Source organism: Colobus angolensis, unplaced genomic scaffold, assembly GCF_000951035.1.
Source record: "Colobus angolensis palliatus isolate OR3802 unplaced genomic scaffold, Cang.pa_1.0 Scaffold56, whole genome shotgun sequence".
Lineage (NCBI taxonomy): Eukaryota > Metazoa > Chordata > Mammalia > Primates > Cercopithecidae > Colobus > Colobus angolensis.
In genome coordinates this window covers 5,118,882-5,142,174 of record NW_012119154.1, presented here as the reverse complement: position 1 = coordinate 5,142,174, position 23,293 = coordinate 5,118,882, and the positions used below count along the sequence as shown (strand labels likewise).

Sequence of the window (23,293 nt, the reverse complement as noted above, 5' to 3'; positions counted from 1 at the left end):
TTTTTTTTTTTTGTATTTTTAGTAGAGCTAGGAGTTCGCCATGTTGGCCAGGCTGGTCTCAAACTTCTGAGCTCAGGTGATCCACCTGCCTCGGCCTCCCAGAGTGTTGGGATTACAGGCCTAAGCCACTGTGCCCAGCCAAGCATGGTTTTTAAACATATCAATGTCGAAGGACAGGCATCCTGAACTTAAAATGTTTTATCCTTCTAATTGTATAGGTGAATAAAGAGAAGAGGGTTCATAATGGAGTTTTTAGTATCTTCAAACATTGTGCAGCTTGGTTGTGGCAAGGCAGCTAAGGACCAACCCTCGGTCCCATGGCTGGAAAAAGTTTTCCTAAGTTTAGTGAAGGAGGAATGTATTATGAGCTTACACTATTAATTGATCTGTTATTGATGAGAGGTGGCCATTTGAGTTTCATATATATGAGTAATGAATGATTTTAATAGATTGTGATAAATGGCCAGGAAAAGCAGTTACAAATGAAGTATGTTATGAAAATAGAGACTCTGGTTGGAATCAAGAAATAGGAAAGTTTGGGCCAGATGCCCTGGCTCATGACTGTAATCATAACATTTTGGGAGACTGAAGTGGGAGGATTGCTTGAGTTCAAGAGCAACCTGGTTAACATAGGGAGACCCCATCTCTACAAAAAATTAAAAAATTAGCCAGGCATGGTGGCACACCCCTGTAGTCCTGATTACTCAAGCTGAGGTGGGGGGATTTCTTGAGCCCAGGAGGTTGAGGCTGCAGTGAGCCATAATTGCACGTTACCCCAGCTTGGGTGACAGAATGAGACCCTGTCTCAAAACAAAGAAACAAGAAACCCACAAAGCAACAAAAAGAATATGAAGGTTGGTGAAAGAGCTATACATAAGATGTAGTTTCTGGTTTTGGTGAGCAAGCAATCTCCTTAAAAGCAAAGACTTTGTATCTTGCTGACTGTTTTTTGTTGAATGAGGGGCAGACCTGACACACTTAAAGACTGCTGGAGGAAACACATATATAAGATGACCCTCTGCAGTACAGTGTGCTAGAAGTCTGCAGTGGGCTATTCAGAGCACAGAGAGGGCACTTAACCAAACACGTGGAGTCAAAGAAAGCTTCCTTGAGACCAGAAGAAGATAGTGTTCTCCCAGGTGAGGGGAAGGGAAGAGTATTCCAGAGAGAAGTGATGGCATATGTGAAGTTGTAGAGTTGGGAGAGAATGAGGACTCTGACTAGAAGTTCCTGAAAGAAATTTTGTGTCCAGAGCCTAGCGTGTTGGTAGGGGACATGGTGAGCAATGGGCAGGAAAGATAAGGGAGCTTTTTGTAAGAATGTTGACCTTTACATTTTGCCCTTTACCTGTAAGAACAGTAGGAAGACCCGATGGGTTTTTTTCTCACATCTTATGAAAATTCCAAACATACAGAAAAGTTGAAGGGATTTTACAGTTAATACTCATATATCTCAACCTAGATTCTACCATTAACATTTAATTACATTTGCTTTATGTCATGTGTCCTGCTCTATTACCCATTTTTAAAAAATGCATTTCGAAGTAAGTGCAGATATCAGTGCACTTTCCTCTAAATACTTCAGCATATGTATCATTAACTAGAATGCCCTGATGAAGGGTCTTAAGAGGGAGAGTGGCATAATGAGATTGGTTCAGGAAGATCACTCAGCTGCAGGATGGGAATGGATTGGGGGGTGGTATATACTTACTGAATGCTCACTTTTAAGTGGTGTGTTAATAGAGTGAGGAGAAGAGAATTGGGAGGAGGCTATGTGTTAAGCTTTGTGACTAAAGACATAAAAAGAGAAAAACAGTTTAACAAACAATATAATTGGAAGATGTGTATAAACCTAGAACAAGACTGCATCTTTGCAGATACCTCAGATCAGATTCGTGGAAAATAGGAGATAAAAAATGGGATTTCGTTTACAGAATCTTTGTCTTCATTAGCTTTTTAGACCTTTTATAGAACAGATCTGTTTTCAAATGTTGCATTTGCCATCAAGACAAATCATGTCAGACTGCATTTAAGTGTAAAGAAAGTGAAAGCTACATAATCCCCTGAGGGGTCTTAAGAGGATCTTGAATCGAAGCTTAAGATGTATGAAAAGAAGAAATGGCCTTAAAATGTTTATAAAATACGAATGTTCAATTTTCAATTACCAGGACCTGATGAGATGGCTCATGCCATAATCCCAGCACTTTGGGAGGCTGAGGCAGGCGGATCACTTGAGGCCAGGAGTTCGAGACCGCCTGGTCAACATGGTGAAACCCCGTCTCTACTGAAACCACAAAAAAGTAGCCAGGCATGGTGGCGTGCGCCTGTAGTCCCAGCTGCTTGAGAGTCTGAGGCAGGAGAATCGCTTTAACCCGGGAGGCGGAGGTTGCAGTGAGCCAAGATTGCGCCATTGCACTTCATCCTGGGTGACAAAGTGAGACTCAAAAAAAAAAAAAAAAATCACAAATTTCAATTACCAGATGTTATTAAAGTTGATAAATGAGAGAGGAGGAAGAGTGGTTGATAGAAATTTTGCTCCCAGAAAGATTTCGTTTCAATAAATAAAATGCTTCCTGAAACATTTTAAGAACCTTCTTCCTGCCAAAGCACTGTGTGAGGTGGTCAGAATATTCTTGGGAATAAGTTTTTGTTTTTTCCTTACTCTGTTTACCCTAAGAGCTAAAGGGAGTTGTACCCTTGCAGAGGTTGACCTGAATTCTCTTCGGAGGCATGGAATATTCTCTGCTACCACCAATCTTTATGACTATAGCCTTGGCCTCAGTTTCCCCATTTGTAAGAAGAGGGGATTTATTACAGTTCCTTGTAGCCCCAAAATGCTGTGTTTATGAAATGTTATTTATTCTCAATGTGACCATTTCTAATTTGTTACAAGAAGTGAGAAATTTTGAAATCACAGGGTGGGGAAATAATCTGAAACTACCATGTTTAACATACTACATTTATTTGACCATATGCTCTTTCCTTTTTCAAATTTTATGTTGTAAAGTTTACTTAAAACACATTACAAAGTACTGAATGTTAAGAGGAATAGCTGTCATTTAAAATTCTAGCAGAGAAAAACCTATCAACATAGTAAAACAAACTTCTGGTACTTCAAGTTAGATTCACAAGACTAGGAACATATCCACCTGTCACTCAGAGGAAGTCCACAGAGAAGAATGCATTAATTCATTTTTCTTTCTCTTCTGAAAATAGCAGTGACTCTTGGAAGTGGAGATAACTGTTTTCTTCAGTGAGTCATGATACAAAATATAAAAAGTCTTTGTTGTCGTTGTTGTTACATAGATTAGAGATTTCTATGTTGCCCAGGCTGGCCTCAAATGCCTAGCCTTGCCCTCTTATGCACCAGGACAATAGCCCTGAGCCACCACGGCTCCCAAACAGTCTTGCTTTAATGGTCTCTAAAGACGTCAGCACTGTTGAGCATTAGGAAGAGGGTGCCTTGGCATTAAATTCCTATGAATTTGGACCTGGCTTTGTCATTTCCTACCTGTGTGAACTTGGATAAGGTACTTAACTGAGCCTCAGTATCCTACCTGCCAAATGGGAGATAATGCTGCCCCTCAGAGTTGTTGTGTTAGTTATTGTTGGCAGGATACTCTGCAGATAGGCACTCTGTAAGTGTTCACTGCTGTATGCTGCTTGCTGCCTCTGTAGAGAGGGAAGTGGGAACCACTAGTGGCTCCATTTGACTAAGGTATGGGCAAAGGGACATAATTCTAGTCTTTAATTTTTATTGTATGGAAACTTGACTTCATCCTTTTTCTGTCCTAGTTTTTCAGGCCTTTGCATTTCAAACTCAATATACAATATAGTTTTAAAATACTCTCAAAGTAGGTAAAGGGACAAAATTTGTATCCTGCATTCAAGGATTTGTGAAACTTAGATCAATTTTTGGCTGCAACTGAATTGATAGCACTTTTTTATGGTTTGGTTTGGGTTTTTTGTTTTTGTTTTGGAGATAAGTGTCTCACTCTGCTTCCCAGGCTGGAGTGTAGTGGCATGATCACAGCTTACTGCAGCCTTGATTCTCCCATGCTTGAGCTATCCTCCCACCTCAGCCTCCTGAGTCGCTGGGACCACAGGCGTGCACCACCACACCTGGCCAATTTTTCTATTTTTTTTGTAGATAGAGGATCTCCCTATCTTGACCAGACTGGCCCTGAGCTCCTGGGTTCAAGTGATCCTCTTGCCTTGGCCTCCCGAAATGCTGAGGTCCATGCCCAGCCAATAGCACTTTTTGTTGTTTGAGACAAGATGTGTCAGTGGCTGCTCTGTAGGAGGCTTAGAAGTATACATTTTAGGCTGGGTGCGGTGGCTTACGCTTGTAATCCCAGTATGTCCGGAATTGGTGGGTTCTTGGTCTCGCTGACTTCAAGAATGAAGCCGCAGACCCTTGCAGTGAGTGTTACAGTTCTTAAAGACGGTGTGTCCGGAGTTTGTTCCTTCAGACGTTCAGATGTGTCTGGATCTTCTTCCTTCTGGTGGGTTCGTGGTCTCGCTGACAGGGGTGAAGCTGCAGACCTTCGCGGTGAGTATTACAGCTCTTAAAGGTGGCGTGTCTGGAGTTGTTCGTTCTTCCTGGTGGGTTTGTGGTCTCGCTGGCTTCAGGAGTGAAGCTGCAGATCTTCCTGGTGAGTGTTACAGCTCATAAAGGCGGTGTGGACCCAAACAGTGAGCGGCAGCAAGATTTATTGCAAAGAGCGAAAGAACAAAGCTTCCACAGTGTGGAAGGGGACCTGAGCGGGTTGCCACTGCTGGCTGGGGCAGCCTGCTTTTATTCCCTTATCCGACCCCACCGACATTCTGCTGATTGGTCCATTTTACAGAGAGCTGATTGGTCTGTTTTACAGAGAGCTGGTTAGTCTATTTTACAGAGAGCTGATTGGTCCATTTTGACAGAGTGCTGATTGGTGTGTTTACAATCCCTGAGCTAGACACAGTGCTGATTGGTGCATTTACAATCCTCTAGCTAGACATAAAAGTTCTCCAAGTCCCCACTAGGTTAGCTAGATACAGAGTACTGATTGGTATATTTACAAACCCTGAGCTAGATGCAGAGTGTTGATTGGTGCGTTTACAATCCTTTAGCTAGACACAGAGTGCTAGACAGAAAAGTTCTCCAAGTCCCCACTAGATTAACTAGATACAGAGTGCTGATTGGTGTATTTACAAACCCTGAGCTAGACACAGAGTGCTGATTGGTGTGTTTACAATCCTTTAGCTGGACATAAAAGTTCTCCAAGTCCCCACCAGGTTAGCTAGATACAGAGTACCCATTGGTGCATTTACAATCCGTTTGCTTAGACATAAAGATTCTCCAAGTTCCCCACTAGACTCAGGAGCTCAGCTGGCTTCACCCAGTGTATCTGCCACCGGGGCTGCAGGCCAAGCTGCCGGCCCATCACGCACTATGTGCCCACACTCCTCAGCCTCTGGGCGGTTGATGGGACCGAGCTCTGTGGAGCAGGGGGCGGCGCTTGTCAGGGAGGCTCTGACTGCGAGGGAACCCACTGTGGGGGCGGTTGGAGCATGGCGGGCTGCAGGTCCCGAGCCCTGCCCCGCAGGGAGGCAGCCGAGGCCTGGCGAGAACTTGAGCACAGCGCTGGCAGGTGGGCACTGCTGGGGGATCTGGCGCACCCACCACAACTGCTGGCCTGTGAGCTCCACGCACAGCCCCGGTTCCCCTGGCTTCTCTCCCTCCACACCTCCCCACAAGCAGAGGGAGCTGGCTCCAGCCTCAGCCAGCCCAGAGAGGGGCTCCCACAGTGCCGTGGTGGGCTGAAGGGCTCCTCGGGCGCCGCCAGAGTGGACGCCGATGCTGAGGACGTGCTGAAGAGTGAGGGCTGCGAACACATTGTCACCTCTTACCAGCACTTTGGGAAGCTGAGGCAGGCAGATCACGAGATCAAGAGATTCTGGCCAACATGGTGAAACCCTGTCTCTACTAAAAATACAAAAACTAGCTGGGCATGGTGGCGTGTGCCTGTAGTCCCAGCTACTCAGGAGGCTGAGGCAGGAGAATTACTTGAATCTGGGAGGCGGAGGTTGCAGTAAGCAAAGACTGCGCCCCTGCACTCCAGCCTGGCAAGAGAGGGAGACTCCATCTCAACAACAACAACAACAAAGTATACATTTTGCTGTGAAAGGAGCAGAGTTTATAGGCACGTTTGTCACATGTACTTTTTAGGTACTAGGGATGCAGCAGTGAACAAAATAGAAATGCCTGTTTTTCTGGAGCTTGCTTTTGAGGTTGGGGGAGACTAAGTAAAATACATAGTAACTTAGTATGTTCAGTGGAAAAAAAATAAAACAAGAAATAAAGAATGTTGGGAGGTTGTAATTGTAAATGAGATGGGGGAAGAAAAGGTGGAGGTCTCAGTGACTCATGCTTGTAATCCCAGTGCTTGGGATGCCAAGCGGGAGGAATGCTTGAGGCCAGGAGTTTGAGACCAGCCTGGGCAACATAGCAAGACCCTGTTTTAAAAATGAATGAATGGCCGGGCGCGGTGGCTCAAGCCTGTAATCCCAGCACTTTGGGAGGCTGAGGCGGGAGGAATGCTTGAGGCCAGGAGTTTGAGACCAGCCTGGGCAACATAGCAAGACCCTGTTTTAAAAATGAATGAATGAATGAAGAAAGGTAACAGAGTGAGACCTGTCTCTAAAATGAATGAATGAATGAATAGTAAATGGTTGTTTATAAGAAGGAATGAATGAATGGAGGTGGTCAGGCAGGCCTACCTGAGGAGATGATATTTGAGGGAAGGCAAAAAGGAGTTTAGGCAGCATGCAGATATATGAAGGAACTTTGTTCTAGGTGGAGGGTATAGTGGATATAAAGGCTTTGAGGTTGGACTCATATTAATTATGTAAGTCAATGTTTTGGGGGAAGTGGCAAGATGATGATAATGCTTTGTGCATATTGAAATGTGAGGTATTCATGGGACATCCAGTAGTAATGACTAGTAAGCAGTTCAGGAGAAGCTGATCCTTGAAGGAAGTCTGTGTGTCACCAGATTTTAGGTGGAATTGAAGTCATGGATTTGCAGAGTCTCTGGGAATTACATTTAGAGTGGGAAGAGCAGAGGACTGAGGAACGAACCCTAGGTAACAAATGTTGGGTAGGGATAGAAGAGCAGTCTGCAAAAAGACTTAGGACCAAACACTTCAGAGGCAGCTGGAAAAGAGGATGGTGTTTCTGAAGTTATAGCCAGGCAGTCTTCTCTGACTTCTGTGTCTGCCTTTTCTCTGTCAATTCCCAACCAAAACAGCCTTTCAGAACTACCTCATTTTTTGCTAGGACTCCAGTAATAGTCTATTGTCTAGTCTCTTTACTCCTAAACTTATCCTTGTCAGTCATTCTTCCACACTTTTCCATAGTAGTCTTTCTAAAGTACCTAAACTGTGCCAGTGGTTCCTCATCTTCAGAATAATCTGACCTTCTCAGCCTGGCCTAAGATGCCCTTCATGATCTGGCCTCTGTTTGTTTTCACCTTTTGTTTCCTTTCCCCTTCACATCCTAAATTTCATGCATTCAAATTATTTGTCCTTCCTAGAAGGACACTTCTTTGTTTCTGGGTCTCTGTACATGGTTTTCTCATGTGTTCTTACTTCCTAGAATGACAAACTCTCCATAGTTCATTAACCATACAAGATTTGGCTTAATTGTTACCTTTTCTGCAAAGACTTCTGACTTCCAAGCAAAACCAGGCTCTTCCCTCTGGGCTGACTTCCTGATTTGTTGCATATCTCTGGTGTAGTCCTAATGACAATATCTTGAAACTGTTTCCTATTTGTTATTCCCTTCCAATTTATGAGCTCTTAGAGGACAACAATTTTGATATAAGGATCTTCTCATTCTTAGTGTATGGCTTAGTGTAATAAATGTCTAATGCAGTGGTTTTCTTTCTTTCTTTCTTTTTTAATTTGCTGTTAAAAAAAATTTTTTTTTAAATTTAAAAACAGATAGAGATGGGATCTCACTTGATCACCCAGGCTGGTCTTGAACTCCTGGGCTCAAGTGATATTCCTGCCTCGGCTCCCAAAGTGCTGGGTTTGCAGGCACGAGCCACCACATCCAGCCGTGGGGTGGTTTTCAGTGTGGCCTCTGTACCAGTGGCATCAGCATCTCTGGAAACTTGTTAGAAATGCATTCTTAGGCCCCACTCAATATTTACTGGATTAGAAACTAAGGGAGTGGGCCCCAGTAATCTGTGTTTTAACAAACTTCTCAGGTGATTCTGATACCGTATAACAAATCCTGCAGGTGATCCTGATAGTTCTAATAGTTAGAAAATTATTAAATCATCCAGTGAAATGAATGATTGACAACATTCACAGAGAGGAATAAATCTGATCTCATGATAAGTGGAGGAGAACCCTTCCACTTGTGTTCAGTCTTTAGAAAAAGGAAACAGCCATGCCTTAGTGATGGCTGCAAGAGCTTAAAATAGTGAGCATATATAGTTACATTGACAGTTGTGTTTGTTTGTTTGTTTGTTTGTTTTGAGATGGAGTTTCACTTTTGTTGCCCAGGCTGGGGTGCAATGGTGCAATCTCAGCTCACTGCAACCTCCGCCTCCCTGGTTCAAGCGATTCTCCTGCCTCAGTCTCCCGAGTAGGTGGGATTACAGTCATGCACCACCATACCTGGCTAATTTTGTATTTTTAGTAGAAACGGGGTTTCTCCATCCTGGTCAGGCTAGTCTCAAACTCCTGACCTCGGGTGATCCACCCGCCTTGGCCTCCCAAAGTGCTGGGATTACAGGCGTGAGGCACCGTGCCTGGCTAACCGTATTTTGGCTCAAAATCTGTTCTGAATCTACTGACTTAAACCTTTAGAGATTAAAAGGAAGACACAAGCTTGTTATTGAAAAATTACCCATAATATCACCATCAGAGATAACCAAATTATCAATAATTATTTCTAGGTAATATGGTTTCTATTCTTTTGCTTATGTGTGAGATTTTCTGCAGTTATGTATTTTTTATTTGGAAACCTTTATATTTAAGTAATTTCAAATATTAATATTTTAAGAAATAAGTTGAAATAAACTCATCTAAAGTTTTTACCCTTATGAAGATATCTTTTCACTTTTTAAAAACTGACAAAAATTGTGTATATTGTGTACAATATGTTTTGAAATGTGTGTACATTGTGGAATGGCTCAATCAAACTAGTGTCTTTTCATTTTCTAACATTTAAAGTGGGAATTAAAGAAATAAGATAAATCCTGGGTCATATTATATGTAGTTTTACTTAACTGATTACTGCTTATTTTATGGATCTGTGTATGCTTTACAAAATACTTACTGAACATTGTGTTGTTCAATAAGCTTCTGTTATAAGGCTGGGCACTAGGTTTTTACTTACAGTGCAAAACATTGTTTTTGTGGGATAATCCAAATTAAGTTGATATCATTTTAACTTAGAGGATTTCTTTCAGGAAAGTAGCCTGTCATAAGAGTAAAAACTTTAAGAAATCTTGATTCTTTTCCTAGTTCTAGAACAGATTCAGGCTCCTTTTGAAAGAAAATCTTCATAGATCTCTTCACATGGTGATTTAAATTATTTTTATTATATAAAGTCTAGTGCTTGCGTCTACCGAGGCAACTAGATATACTTTTTTTTTTGGCTTATGGTTCCCAAATAACTCCAAACCCCAAAATTATAAATTAAACGTACTTATAAATTAAATGCCATAGAAACTATAGAACTTGATAAAAATTCAAATTAGCAATGTTAATATAACAACTGATGTTTTGCTGAAATTAAATGCCAGTGTTGGGTTTAGTAATAGAAAGAAATATTTTTATATTTTATTTTTTCCTGGTTATTATTTTCATTTTAAGCATTTTAAACATGATCATTATGGGAATCATTGTCATCATAGATATTACTGTTTTTAAACCTAATCTGTTTTGTTGATTGGCCAGTTTAATGGTACATTGTAAAGATAGTACTGAAAAATACTAATTTAATGTCAAATTCTTTTTTAAAATTAGGTTAAATTGTATGTATTTACAGGACATGAAGTTTTGGGATATATATGTTCATTATGGAATGGCTTAAGTGAATTAACATATATATTACCTCACATAGTTGTCATTGTTGTGAGAACACTTAAAATCTAATCTCTTGGCATTTTTCAATACAGTATATTGTTAATAACTATAGTCACCATGTTGTACAACAGGTCTCTTGAAGGTATTTCCTCCTAACTGAAATTTTGTCATGTTTGACCAACATCTATCTCCCCAACTCCCTCCTCCACCATGGCCCCAGTCCCTGGTAACTACCATTGTGTTCTCAACTTCTGTAAGATCAACTTTTTAAGGTTGCACGTATGAGGGAATAATGGAGTATTTGCTTTTCGGTGCCTGGCTTGTTTCATTTGACACAGCAGTCGCCAGTCTTTTTGGCACCAGAGACTGACTTCATGGAAGACAGTTTTTCCATGGACTGGGTGGTGACATTTCAGGATTAAACTCTTTCACCTCAGATCATCAGGCATTAGTTAGATTCTCCTAAGAAGCATGCAGCCTTGATCCCCAGGTGTGCGCAGTTCATGTTAGGGTTTGGGCTCCTATGGGAATCTAATGCCAGCGCTGCTGATCTGACAGGAGGCGGAGCTCAGCAGTAATGCTGTTGGTTCACCTCCTGCCGTGTGGCCTGGTTCCTAACAGGCCACAGACTGGTACCGGTCCACAGCCCAGGGGGTTGGGGCCCCCTGATTTAGCATAATGAAGAACCTTCCAGGTTCATTCATATTGTTGCATATCATGGAAATTCTTCCCTTCTTTGAGGCTAAATAGTATTGCATTTTGGGTATGTGTGTGTATAATATATATGTGTGTATATATTATATGTACATATACATATGTACATATACACACATACACATAGCAGATTTTCCTTATCTATTCATTTGTTGATGGAGTTGATGAACAATTAGGTTGATACCATATCTTGGCTATTGTGAATAATGCTGCAGTGAACATTGGGAGTACAGATATTCTCTTTAATATATTTACTTTGGATTTCTTACTGTCATCTTTTTTATTGCCTATGTAAAGGTACAGTTATTACTATGAAGTATTAGAAAATGCTTCATAAAAAGAACCAGTCTGCCCAGTGCAATTGAATATGGAATTGACTGCTCTGGGATACTTTGAATTTGGCATGCCTGTGTGTTGACTCTCTCTTCTGTTCTGTCTGCTTCACTTGGCTTCACCTTGGCCCCAGCAGGATTATAAACACCATTGCAGAGGTGGGCACTGCAATCTTGTGGCAGCATTCAGATACAAAGACCTAAGACGTATTTTTCTTTTAGCTTAACATGAAAATGAAGACAATTTTAAAATTCTCAGAGAACTCATAGATCTCCAGGAATAAGTCCTTAGATCCACGCGACTTCAGTTTTATATCTATAAATACTATTACTATGATTCTAATAAGTCCATGAACAGTAACATATAAGTAGCATTTAAATACTCACAATATAAAAACACACTTACCAAAACATTGAACAGCTAGCCTAGTTTTGTTTTGTTTTGAGATGGAACCTCGCTCTGTCACCCAGGCTGGAGTGCAGTGGCGCGATCTTAGCTCACTGCAACCTCCACCTCCTGGATTCAAGCAGTTCTCCTGCCTCAGCCTCCTGAGTGACTGGGATTACAGGTGCACACCACTGTGCCCGGCTAATTTTTTGTATTTTTAGTAGAGATGGGGTTTCATCATGCTGCAAGGCTGGTCTCGAACTCCTGACCTTGTGATCCACCTGCCTTGGCCTCCCAAAGTGCTAGGATTACAGGCGTGAGCCACTGCGCCTGGCCTAGTTAGCCTAGTTTTAAACATTTAAAAAAAAAATACTTGTGTCAAGTTTAAATCACGTGATTTTCTGCCATTAACACTTGTAAGTCTATTTTTAATTTTTGTCTGTTGTACATTCCCCCTACACTTTTTCTTGCCCAACTTTTTATCCCCATTTTCTCCCCATCTCTCCTGCTATGTATTTATTATGGCTTCGTGGTTCTGGTAGGGGTCACAGTTCCCTGTCCTGATGTATAGGGAACTGATTGATGTACCATCCATCCCCGTTGATTGGCCCTTAGGTGGAAATATAACTCAAACTGGGCCAATTAAGAGTCTTTAACTGAGGTTCTTCAGACTGAAAGCCAAGAGTAAGAGTCTTTTGTTCCTTGTAGATTAAACTGGGATGACATGAGAGTGGAAATTCCTGAAACCTAAGGTGTTTCACTTTACCTTCTCATCTCCTGAAAATTATCCATAGAGGAAGTCATTTGCAATAGGATAGGACAAGATTTAACAAGACCGGGAGAGAGAATCCTGATGGTGATAGAGTCTGCATCTTTATCTCTTTTTTTTTTTTCTTCGGACAGAGTCTCACTCTGTTGCCCAGCCTGGAGTACAGTGGCACAATCTTGGCTTACTGCAACCTTTGCCTCCCAGGTTCAAGCAATTCTTCTGCCTCAGCCTCCTGAGCAGCTGGAATTACAGGCGTGCGCCACCATGCCTAACTAATTTTTCTACTTTTAGTAGAGATGGGATTTCACCATGTTGGCCAGGCTGTTCTCGAACTCCTGACCTCAGGTGATCCGCCTGCCTCAGCCTCCCAAAGTGCTGGGATTATAGGTGTGAACCACTACACCCAGCCAAGTCTGCATCTTTGATACTGTAGCTGCTCCATTATATTTCATCAAATTGCCTTTTTGGTTGAAGCTAGTTCCAGCTGGGTCTTTCACTTGGTACTAGAAAGCATTCTTAAGTAATCCGTGTTGTAATTTATAAGATGTATCTTTTTTTTTATATCTAGGTGAAGATGGAGCTGGAAAAACAAGCTTAATAAGAAAAATTCAGGGAATAGAGGAGTATAAGAAAGGAAGAGGACTGGAATATTTGTACTTAAATGTGCATGATGAAGACAGGGATGGTGAGTGTCATTTGCAACATAAATTTCTGAAGTCTATTGTGAGGTGCACTGCCATTCACATTAGTCTTTGATTTTTCTTTTTTTGTGTGTGTAATTTTTTACTAGAAGTTCTGTGATGTCATGCTGGTCAAGAAATAGCTATGTTTAGGCATACTTTTATTAATTTGGGATTGGGATTCGTATATACTTTTAAGTATCTGAGGCTATCCTGGTGTGCAGATACTTCTTTCCTGCCATACTTGAAGAATCTCAATTTTTCAGCTCATCTTCCCTCAGATAGTGATTGTTTTGTTGACTCACATTTCACCTTCTAATTTTCTGATAAAAATATTATCTACTCAGTTTTTATCTATTAGCTATTTTTTCTTCTGCCTTCGCTTGCCTTCTCATTTTTGTATATAATATCTTGGTATGCATATCTCTATCTGCTGATGGTAAAAACATAAACAAGTTATGCATCCTCTGGTTTTAGATTAAGAAATATGAAGTAGAGGATGCTACAGTGAAGTCATTTTAGGCCTTTAGATAAGTTAGCAGATGGCCTAAATAGTTGAACTTTACTGGCAGTTAAGTCATTTTAGACCTTTAAATAAATTGGTAGATGGCCTAAATTGTTGAATTTTGTCAAAGCCAATAGCACATCTCCTGTGGAGATGCACTAAAATACCAAGTGGTACTGTTAGTTGGATGATGAAATTACTTAATCTTGTTGCCTTGGTTACTTTGTTTTGTCTGTTGTAGATCAAACAAGATGTAATGTATGGATCTTAGATGGAGACCTGTATCACAAAGGCCTCCTTAAATTTTCACTGGATGCCGTATCTCTGAAGGATACTCTAGTTATGCTGGTTGTTGACATGTCAAAGCCTTGGACTGCTTTGGATTCTTTACAGAAATGGGCAAGTGTTGTTAGAGAACATGTTGACAAACTGAAAATCCCTCCTGAAGAAATGAAACAAATGGAGCAAAAGTGTAAGTAGTCTAGAAATAGTAATGTAGGTTTCAAAAACAAAATGTCTTGGCTGACTTTAATCATTAGAGATTTTTGACTATGAAAAAGGTTTAATGAAGTAAGCATATTGTAAGTACTTTTTTTTTTTGAGACAGAATCTTGTTCTGTCACCCAGGCTTAGTCTTTGATTTTTTTTTTTTTAGTGTGTAATTTTTTACTAGAAGTTCTGTGATATCATGCTGGTCAAGAAATAGCTATGTTTAGGCATACTTTTATTAATTTAGGATTGGGATTCGTATATGATACTTTTTTTTTTTTTTTTTTTTGAGACGGAGTCTTGCTCTGTCGCCCAGGCTGGAGTGCAGTGGCTGGATCTCAGCTCACTGCAAGCTCCGCCTCCCGGGTTTACGCCATTCTCCTGCCTCAGCCTCCCGAGTAGCTGGGACTACAGGCGCCAGCCACCTCGCCCGGCTAGCTTTTTGTATTTTTTAGTAGAGACGGGGTTTCACCGTGTTAGCCAGGATGGTCTCGAACTCCTGACCTCGTGATCCGCCCATCTCGGCCTCCCAAAGTGCTGGGATTACAGGCTTGAGCCACCGCGCCCGGCCGTATGTGATACTTTTAAACATCTTGGCTCACTGCAACCTCTGCCTCCTGGGTTTAAGCTGTTCTTCTCCGTCAGCCTCCTGAGTAGCTGGTATTACAGGCGCCTGCCACCATGCCCTGCTAATTTTTGTATTTTTAGTAGAGACGGGGTTTCACCATATTGGTTAGGGTGGTCTCGCACTCCTGACCTCATGATCCACCCCCGTCGGCCTCGCAGAGTGCTGGGATTACAGGCGTGAGTCACCGGCCTGGCCTGTAACTACTGTTTTTAAAATTCTGTTTAGATGATGTGCTAGGTTTTAATATAGTTTCAAATTAGAAACATAAGACACAATGGTAAACTGTTCAATAGAGATGCGTTTTCTTCTTGCCAAAAAGCTGTGTGTGTTCATTTTGGAAAGTAGCTTTGCAGGGTGAAAAAATAGAATCTTTCTTCAGCTGCTCATTTTCAGCAGTTTCATTTTTTAATTAGTAATCTTACTGACCTTGTCAAAATGAAATGTGCCTAGAAAGATGTTGACAGTATACATATAAAGATATTAAAATGGTTTTATGATTTACAGAGTACATATTTTATACATGCTCATGTGAATTGGAGATTTTCATGGGAATTATGAAAATTATATGAGTCATTTCTAACAGGTTGTAAGCCAGTAACATTTTTTATTTACTTTTTAAAAATTTTTGAGTCAGGGTCCCACACTGTTGCCCAGGCTGAAGTGCAGTGGCACAATCTTGGCTCACTGCAACCTCTGCCCCCCAGGCTCAAGCCATCCCCCCACCTCAGCCTCTGGAGTAGCTGGGACTACAGGCACGTACCACCATGCCTGGCTAATTTTTTTATTTTTTGTAGACATAGGGTTTTGCCATGTTGCTCAGGCTGGTCTTGAACTCCTGAGCTCAAGCGATCCACCTTGCTCAGACCCCCAAAGTGCAGGGATTACAGGCATGAGCCACCACATTCAGCTGCCTCTAATATTTTTTAATGTCACTTAGAGTTCTTCATTTGCCAATATCGTGCTTTGCATAAAAAAATACATAGATGGGCCAGGCGTGGCGGCTCACACCTGTAATCCCAGCACTTTGGGAGACTGAAGCAGGTGGATCACGAGGTCAGAAGTTTAAGACCAGCCTGGCCAACATGGTGAAACCTCATCTCTACCAAAAATAAAAAAAAAAAAAAAAAAAAAAAAGCCCAGCATGGTGGCAGGCACCTGTAATCCCAGCTACTTGGGAGGCTGAGGCAGAGAATTGCTTGAACCCAGGAGGCTGAGATTGCACCACTGCACTCCAGCCTGGGCGACAGAGCAAGACTCCGTCTCAAAAAAAAAAAAAAAAAAAAGGAAATACATAGATGAGCTCCTTTGTTGTTATTTACTGACAGTAACTTTTAAAGAGAAATTGATAGCTTGCTGGAATTTATGTGTAAGAAAACAGTAAAACTTGTATGTACTAAATCATTGAAAGAGATGTCTAAATACTTTTAATTTTTTGTTTGTTTATTTGTTTGTTTACTATTGCCTGTGGAGTTTTTGTTGTTGTTCTTCCCTAAGTCTAGATTTATCATAGAGTAGTAGTTGTTCAACTGTGGTTCCCTGGACCAGCAGCACTAGTATCAGTATAGCTGGGAACATGTCAGAAATACACATTTTTCACTCCCCATCCTGGACCACTGAATTAGAAACTCTTGAGGGTGGAAACGGTAATCTGGGATTTAACAAGCCTTTGAAGTGATTCTGGTGCATGATAAAATTTGGGAGCCACTGTTAGATTACAGCCTCTGATTTTAAGGGTGGTAGTCACCAGGGCTGCTAAGGGTAAATACAGACTCCTGTGTTTCTGGAGGGAACGGTGCCCAACTGTTCGGGATTCCCTATTCCTTGACCCCATGTAAATTCAGAACAGTTTTCCTCCATATGAGTCAGTCTTCACGATCCAAAGATCTGGCTCATAATTACTTTAAAAGAAAACACACATGTTTTTTCTAAGTAAGTAATAATGTACATACTTTGTTTTTTGAAAATTGAAAATAGGGCTGGGCGCAGTGGCTACGCCTGTAATCCCAACACTTTGGGAGGCCAAGGCAGGCGGATCACAAGGTCAGGAGTTCAAGACTGGCCTGGCAGATATGGTGAAACCCTGTCTCTTCTAAAAATACAAAAATGAGCTGGGCGTGGTGGTGGGCACCTGTAGTCCCAGTCCGTTGGGAGACTGAGGCAGGAGAATCACTTGAACGCAGGAGGTGGGGGTTGCAGTGAGCCGAGGTTGCACCACTGCACTCCAGCCTGGTGACACAGTGAGACTCCATCTCAAAAAACAAAGAGAAAAAGAAAATAGCCAGTCACAGTGGCTCACCCCTGTTATCCCAACGCTTTGGTATGCTGAGGTGGGAGGATTGCTTGAGCCCAGAGTGCGAGACCAGCCTGGGCAACATAGTGAGACCCCAGTCTCTACAAAAAACTAAAAAGTTAGCCAGGTGTGCTGGCACATGCCTGTAGCTACTCAGGAGGTTGAGCTAGAAGATCACTTGGGTTAGGGCTATAGTGAGCCATGATTGCACCGCTGCACTCCAGCATGGGTGACAGAGCAAGACCCTGTCTCAAAATAAATCAGTAAATCAGTAAATCAAACTTTTGTGTATTTTCCCCAGTATTTTTATTTCTAAGCTGGGATCATACTTTGGCTTTATGTATATCTCTTTTAATGTTACTATTTCCTACAACGTTAAATATTCTTTGAGAACTTGACATTTTATAGTTGTGTATGATTTTTTCTCATATACTATTTTAATCCTATTCTATGGACAGTTTGTTTCCAAATAATGTTTTGCTTTTAAACATGAAAAAAAGGGTTATATGGAAATCCCTGTGTGTGCATGACTGATTGTGCCCTTGAGAATTCCTAGGAGAATAATTACTGAGTCCAAACATACATTTTCAAGTCTCTCGTTACGTTCACATTTACTTGATATTTTTTAGTGACAGTTTTGACAGCCTTGCAAATAACTCCTAAAAACTGATCGGCACTGATAATATTTCATCAAGTTGTACCAGGGTTACAGAATGAGCATGGACCAAGATTGAGCCTAGGTAAAAAAGGAGAGACCTGAGTAAAGGGTTTAGTGAAAGGAGTTAGTATTAGAAAATCATCTAGACTATCTTTTAAGTTGTGGGATTTTTTTCTCCCACATTTATTTTTCTTTTATCCGTATAGTGCCTTTTGTGAATTAGAGAAGGTAGAGAGACAAAACTAATTGTGACTTGACCAAAATAGTTTGCATAAATTGAGCCAGGTCTAGATAGAACCCTACTTTGTAGAGCCATCCCATGCAGTAGTAGTATTCTACCTCCTAATTATTAATGTGGGTTCGTTGTTTGTATATTCTCTTTGAAATAGGTTTCTCAAACCCTTTTTGTTTTTTCTCTTACACAAGACTAAGTATAAATTGGAGTAAATTTTATCTTTAAATTATGGCAAGAAAAGTTACCTGCTGAAATAAAGCAATTTCTAAATTGTGTTTACTTTGATTTTCAGTGATTAGAGACTTCCAAGAATATGTAGAACCAGGAGAAGACTTCCCAGCTTCTCCCCAGAGAAGAAATACTGCGTCACAAGAGGACAAAGATGACAGTGTAGTTTTACCTCTGGGTGCGGATACACTTACACATAACTTGGGCATTCCAGTACTAGTAGTTTGCACAAAGGTTAGTTTGCTTCCTAGGGATTCTACTACTGATATTCACTGAGGATGAACAACTGTTTGGTTTTCCAGGTTTTTTGGAGTTAACCCATTAGTTCTCCTAGATGATTTTTTTGTTGACAAACAAATAATAGTTTAAAGTATTGAATGATATTAACATGTTGCTTTTGTGGTCTTAATTATAGTTTCTGTGAAAGAAAATGTTATTTCAAATCCTCATGATTGAATCTCGTTTTCATAATTCCCATTGAACTTCATTGTATGATCAGTCAGTTTAATAGAAATAATTACAGGTAAAATGATAGTTTATTGGTTTTTATAAACTTGTCTTTCAACATTTTTTTTTTTGAGACAGAATTTTGCCCTTGCTGCCCAGGCTGGAGCACAATGGCACAATCTGGGCTCACGGCAACCTCCGCCTCCCGGGTTCAAGCCGTCTCCTGCCTCAGCCTCCCCAGTAGCTGGGATTACAGGTGCCCACCACCACTCCCAGCTAAGTTTTTGTATTTTTAGTAGAGATGGGCTTTCACCGCGTTGGCCAGGCTGGTCTCAAACTCTTGACCTCAGGTGATCCACCCACCTTGGCCTCCCAAAGTGCTGGGATTACAGGTGTGAGCCATTGCGCCCAGCCTCAACATTGAATTTTTATATGTTCTCTAATATCAGAGGATTATGTACTTAAAATAGACTTTTAAACATGTAGCAGTGCTCATTATATGAAGTTGACATGCAGTTATCAAGTGTTTCTGGTTTTTAAAAAAGTTCTGATAGGATCACTGTTATCAAAATTATATTATTGGTGATTTCACTGTATATGTTTTGTAATAAAATTAAGTTTCCTTTAAAAATAATTAATAGAAGGCCAGGCGCGGTGGCTCAAGCCTGTAATCCCAGCACTTTGGGAGGCTGAGGCGGGTGGATCATGAGGTCAGGAGATGGAGACCATCCTGGCTAAAACGGTGAAACCCCTCCTCTACTAAAAAAAATACAAAAAAATTAGCTGGGTGTGGTGGCGGGTGCCTGTAGTCCCAGCTGCTCGGGAGGCTGAAGCAGGAGAATGGAGATCGTGCCACTGCACTCCAACCTGGGCGACAGAGTGAGACCCTGTCTCAAAAATAAATAATTAATTAATTAAAAAATACTTAATAGATCAGCTGGGCGCGGTGGCTCACGCCTGTAATCCCAGCACTTTGGGAGGCTGAGGCGGGCGGATCATGAGGTCAGGAGATTGAGACCATCCTGGCTAACATAGTGAAACCCCATCTCTACTAAAAATACAAAAAATTAGCCGGGCGTGGTGGCGGGTGCCTGTAGTGCCAGCTACTTGGGAGACTGAGGCAGGAGAATGGTGTGAACCTGGGAGGCAGAGCTTGCAGTGAGCCGAGATCGTACCACTGCACTCCAGCCTGGGTGACAGATTGAGACTCTGTCTTGAATAATAATAATAATAATAATAATAATATCAAGTTCATGTTCTTCCCGCTTGGTCCTCAGTGTGTGTTTTTCCTGTTTGTAAGTCATGGAATAGTTAAGAAAATGACAGAACGTAAGTCCTTTTCAGACCTGAAATTAATGCTTTTTAATATGTAAAATTTGCACATATAAAATTAAAGGAGGGTATAGAATTTATTCATTGTTGGAGTAAAATTGATTAAAATATTTAAAACCCACCTTAGGTTTTACTTTATTACAAAAATGATCCATAACAAAGGAATGGTGTGGCAGCATTTAAAATAATTAAGTTAAAAGTCTGCCATCTGCTTTCAAGTGGTGGTTCTGGTATAGTTGTTACGTACACTTTTTCTGTAAAACAGTATCTTAAAATCTCACACTGAAATCCTTCTATGTGATTTGTTTTTTTATTTTGTTTTGGCTGGTGAAGAGCTGTTTGTTTCCTGGAAGTTGGTTCCATTTTACAGCACTACTTGCCTTATGAAAAGCAGTCTTATTTTCCAAAAGAAAAATGTTAAGCTTAAAGGGTCCGGAATCAGTATCAAGTGAGTCATAGAGTCATAACATTTTCAAACCAGAAGAGATCATCTACTGTATTTCATAAAATCTAAGACACTATTGGATGTATTTTCAGTTTGTGAACTTTTAAAATGTGTTAGGGGTATGGGGAAATGTGTGTTTCCAAAGGGAGAGAAGTATGGTGGTTCAACGCCATCAGTTTAAAGACTCCAGAAATGGAGATTTCAGAGAGACTCAGTTTCTTGTCTTAAGTCCAGATCCCCTGATTTCAGTTAAAATATTTTTATTTTATTTTATTTTTGATATGGAATCTTGCTCAGTCGCCCAGGCTGGAGTGCAGTGGCGCCATCTTGGCTCACAGCAAGCTCCACCTCCCGGGTTCATGCCATTCTCCTGCCTCAGCCTCCCGAGTAGCTGAGACTACAGCCCCCACCACCACGCCCGGCTAATTTTTTTGTATTTTTAGTAGAGATGGGGTTTCACCTTGTTAGCCAGGATGGTGTCGATCTCCTGACCTTGTGATCTGCCCGCCTCGGCCTCCCAAAGTGCTGGAATTACAGGCGTGAGCCACTGCACCCAGCCTTAAAATATTTTTATTTAATACTAAACCACCATGCCTTTCCAAAAGTGTCATTAAGTCAAAGTATAATAATTAGTTATAATCATTTGAAATCACTGTATTTGATAAAATGGGCAATGAAATGCTCATTATAATTATGTAATGAGACTCTGTTCTGTGCCGTATATTTTATTTTCATTTTTATGGAGAGTTTTGCTATGTTGCCCAGCTAGCCTTGAACTCCTAGGCTCAATCCTCCCCCCTCACTCTCCAAAGTAGTACAAGTGCATACCACTGCACCCTGTTAGGTTTTTTTTGGTTGTTGTTAATTTATTTTATGTATATATATATGTGTGTGTGTGTGTGTGTGTGTATATATAGTGTGTGTGTGTATATATATATATATGTAACAAAAAAATACATAGCAAATTTAACCCGAAACTAATACTGGGTGTAATGACCATTATTAAATGTTTATTTTTATATTTTACACCTTCAAGTCAGAAGTGTTTTGGTGAAATTATTTGGATGTTGTGATGTTTGAACATGACTTCTTTGTATTTTTCTTAGCGTTTTCCTGTAGCAAGCAGCATTCAGGATTGTCTCATTGATTGTACGGGTGACATTTCAAAAATCAGTTGTAATTTCCTTATTTCGTTATTAGTGAGATTATAATAAGAGTGAATAAAAGCACCAGAAAAGAAATTAAGGTCACTTGAGAATTATCAGATAAACACAGGAGCAAAGAAGAAATGGTGAGAAGTAGAGACTCCCTGGATATGCAGAAGTGTTTTATAAAACTAAAATGGATGTTAGATCTTTTAAAACTTTGTTCCAGGTTATATAAGTAGTTGAGTTAGCAGGTATGATTTCTTAGAACACGCTAGGCTTATTTTTCTTCCTTTCCTTATGTACTAAAACTTTTTCTTTGGTGTTCTGACCAGATTTGACGTTAACATAGAAGTTAATGCTTTTTAAAAAGATAAAATTATCCATTAGTCCCTCCAACTAAAAGTTCATAGAGTACTTGATATTCTGTGTCCTGCTGTTCATTTACCATATCAGTGTGGTACTTTTATGATGTTCCCCTATCCAGAATTGAACTGTTTAAATTACTATATTTAGTTTTGATTATTTTAAATGTATTACTAATTATTTTAACTTAACAGTGTGATGCCATTAGTGTATTGGAGAAAGAACATGACTACAGAGATGAACATTTTGATTTTATTCAGTCACATATCCGGAAGTTTTGTTTACAGTGTATCCTTTTAAATACATTTATTGATTCAGTGTACCACTTTACCTTTTTTTGTTTTTTAAAGTTAAAAGAATTAAATTGATGGACTTGAGAAATTCTGTAAACATTCTCCTTCTGCCTCTGGTTGGAAATTTCATTTTAATTCCCAAATTATTTATATTTGGATATTTCGAGATAGAAAAGCAAATATTGAAGTATATTACTTTTATTTGCTGTGTTTAAAGTATGCTTAAGAAAAATATTTATCAATTGTATGTGGAAAAGTCAAGCTGTATAAACAGATCTGATTTAAAAACTGTATTTGTTGGTGGGTGGTACGGCAAAGTCAGTATTGCGTTTTTTGTGTTTTCATTGGTAATTTATTTAGTGTGTTGTCATCTTCTCCACATATAGCCTAACAGTGGTTTCAAAATCTGGCTCTGCCTATCTAGACATATTGGATTAGAGTATTCCAAAGGGAGGCTGCAGAATCATCTATACTTTAGAAACCTTCCTGAAAAATCTATCATAGAAAGTCTTGTTAATCTAGATTGCAAGGATTAGGCAAGCTAGTGAGTAATAATTACATCTAAAAGAGGGAGAAAATGAAAGTTAACAGTGAATACTTTTTAGAGACTTTACTGTTGAAAACTTAGTTAACACCTTGAATACACTGAAGAGTAAACTCACCAACCCTCTTGGATCAGATATTTTGCAGTTGCATTCCCCAGCCAAAGCTTTTGAGTCTGAAACCTAATGAAATGATATTAGGAATAGATAGTAATGAGTAATACACACATGTTTATACTGTCTACAATTTATAAATCATTTTCATTAGTGGGCATTTAATTTAAGGACCACTTATAGAAAGCCTGAGTAAGATCACTTGACACTGATAGTTTCCCTTTCCCCTTTTCCCTTCTGTTCTTTCTCTTTATGGGCCTTTCTCTTTTGTCACTAAATGGCTAAGTTGGTTGAGTTAAAGGTCTACCATAATGTCTTCAGAAATAAAATAAAAAGTGGGAGTAATTGTAGTGTAGGTATCTATAGCCCTTTTTTAATGTTATCTTTAGGGATTAGAAAATTTGAGAATTAACAGTCTCTTTAATCATTTATTTAATGCTATACTTAAAAATGTAAATACAGGGCCAGGCGCGGTGGCTCATGCCTGTAATTCCAGCACTTTGGGAGGCCGAGGTGGGCGGATCACGAGGTCAGGAGATCGAGACCATCCTGGCTAACATGGTGAAACCCTGTCTCTACTAAAAATACAAAAAATTAGCTGGGTGAGG

At 40.2% G+C, this 23,293-nt stretch overlaps 1 protein-coding gene across 1 annotated transcript in view; it reads left to right on the top strand.

Moving 5' to 3' along the window:
- Positions 1–23,293, top strand: part of DYNC1LI1 (dynein, cytoplasmic 1, light intermediate chain 1) — a 46,097-nt gene that overhangs the window by 12,411 nt on the left and 10,393 nt on the right. The window contains exons 2-5 of the mRNA XM_011961543.1: positions 12,857–12,973; positions 13,715–13,945; positions 18,066–18,235; positions 21,931–22,024. Coding sequence (XP_011816933.1) covers positions 13,816–13,945; positions 18,066–18,235; positions 21,931–22,024 — 394 coding nt within the window. The 5' untranslated portion in view covers positions 12,857–12,973; positions 13,715–13,815. The remainder of the gene's footprint in view (positions 1–12,856; positions 12,974–13,714; positions 13,946–18,065; positions 18,236–21,930; positions 22,025–23,293) is intronic.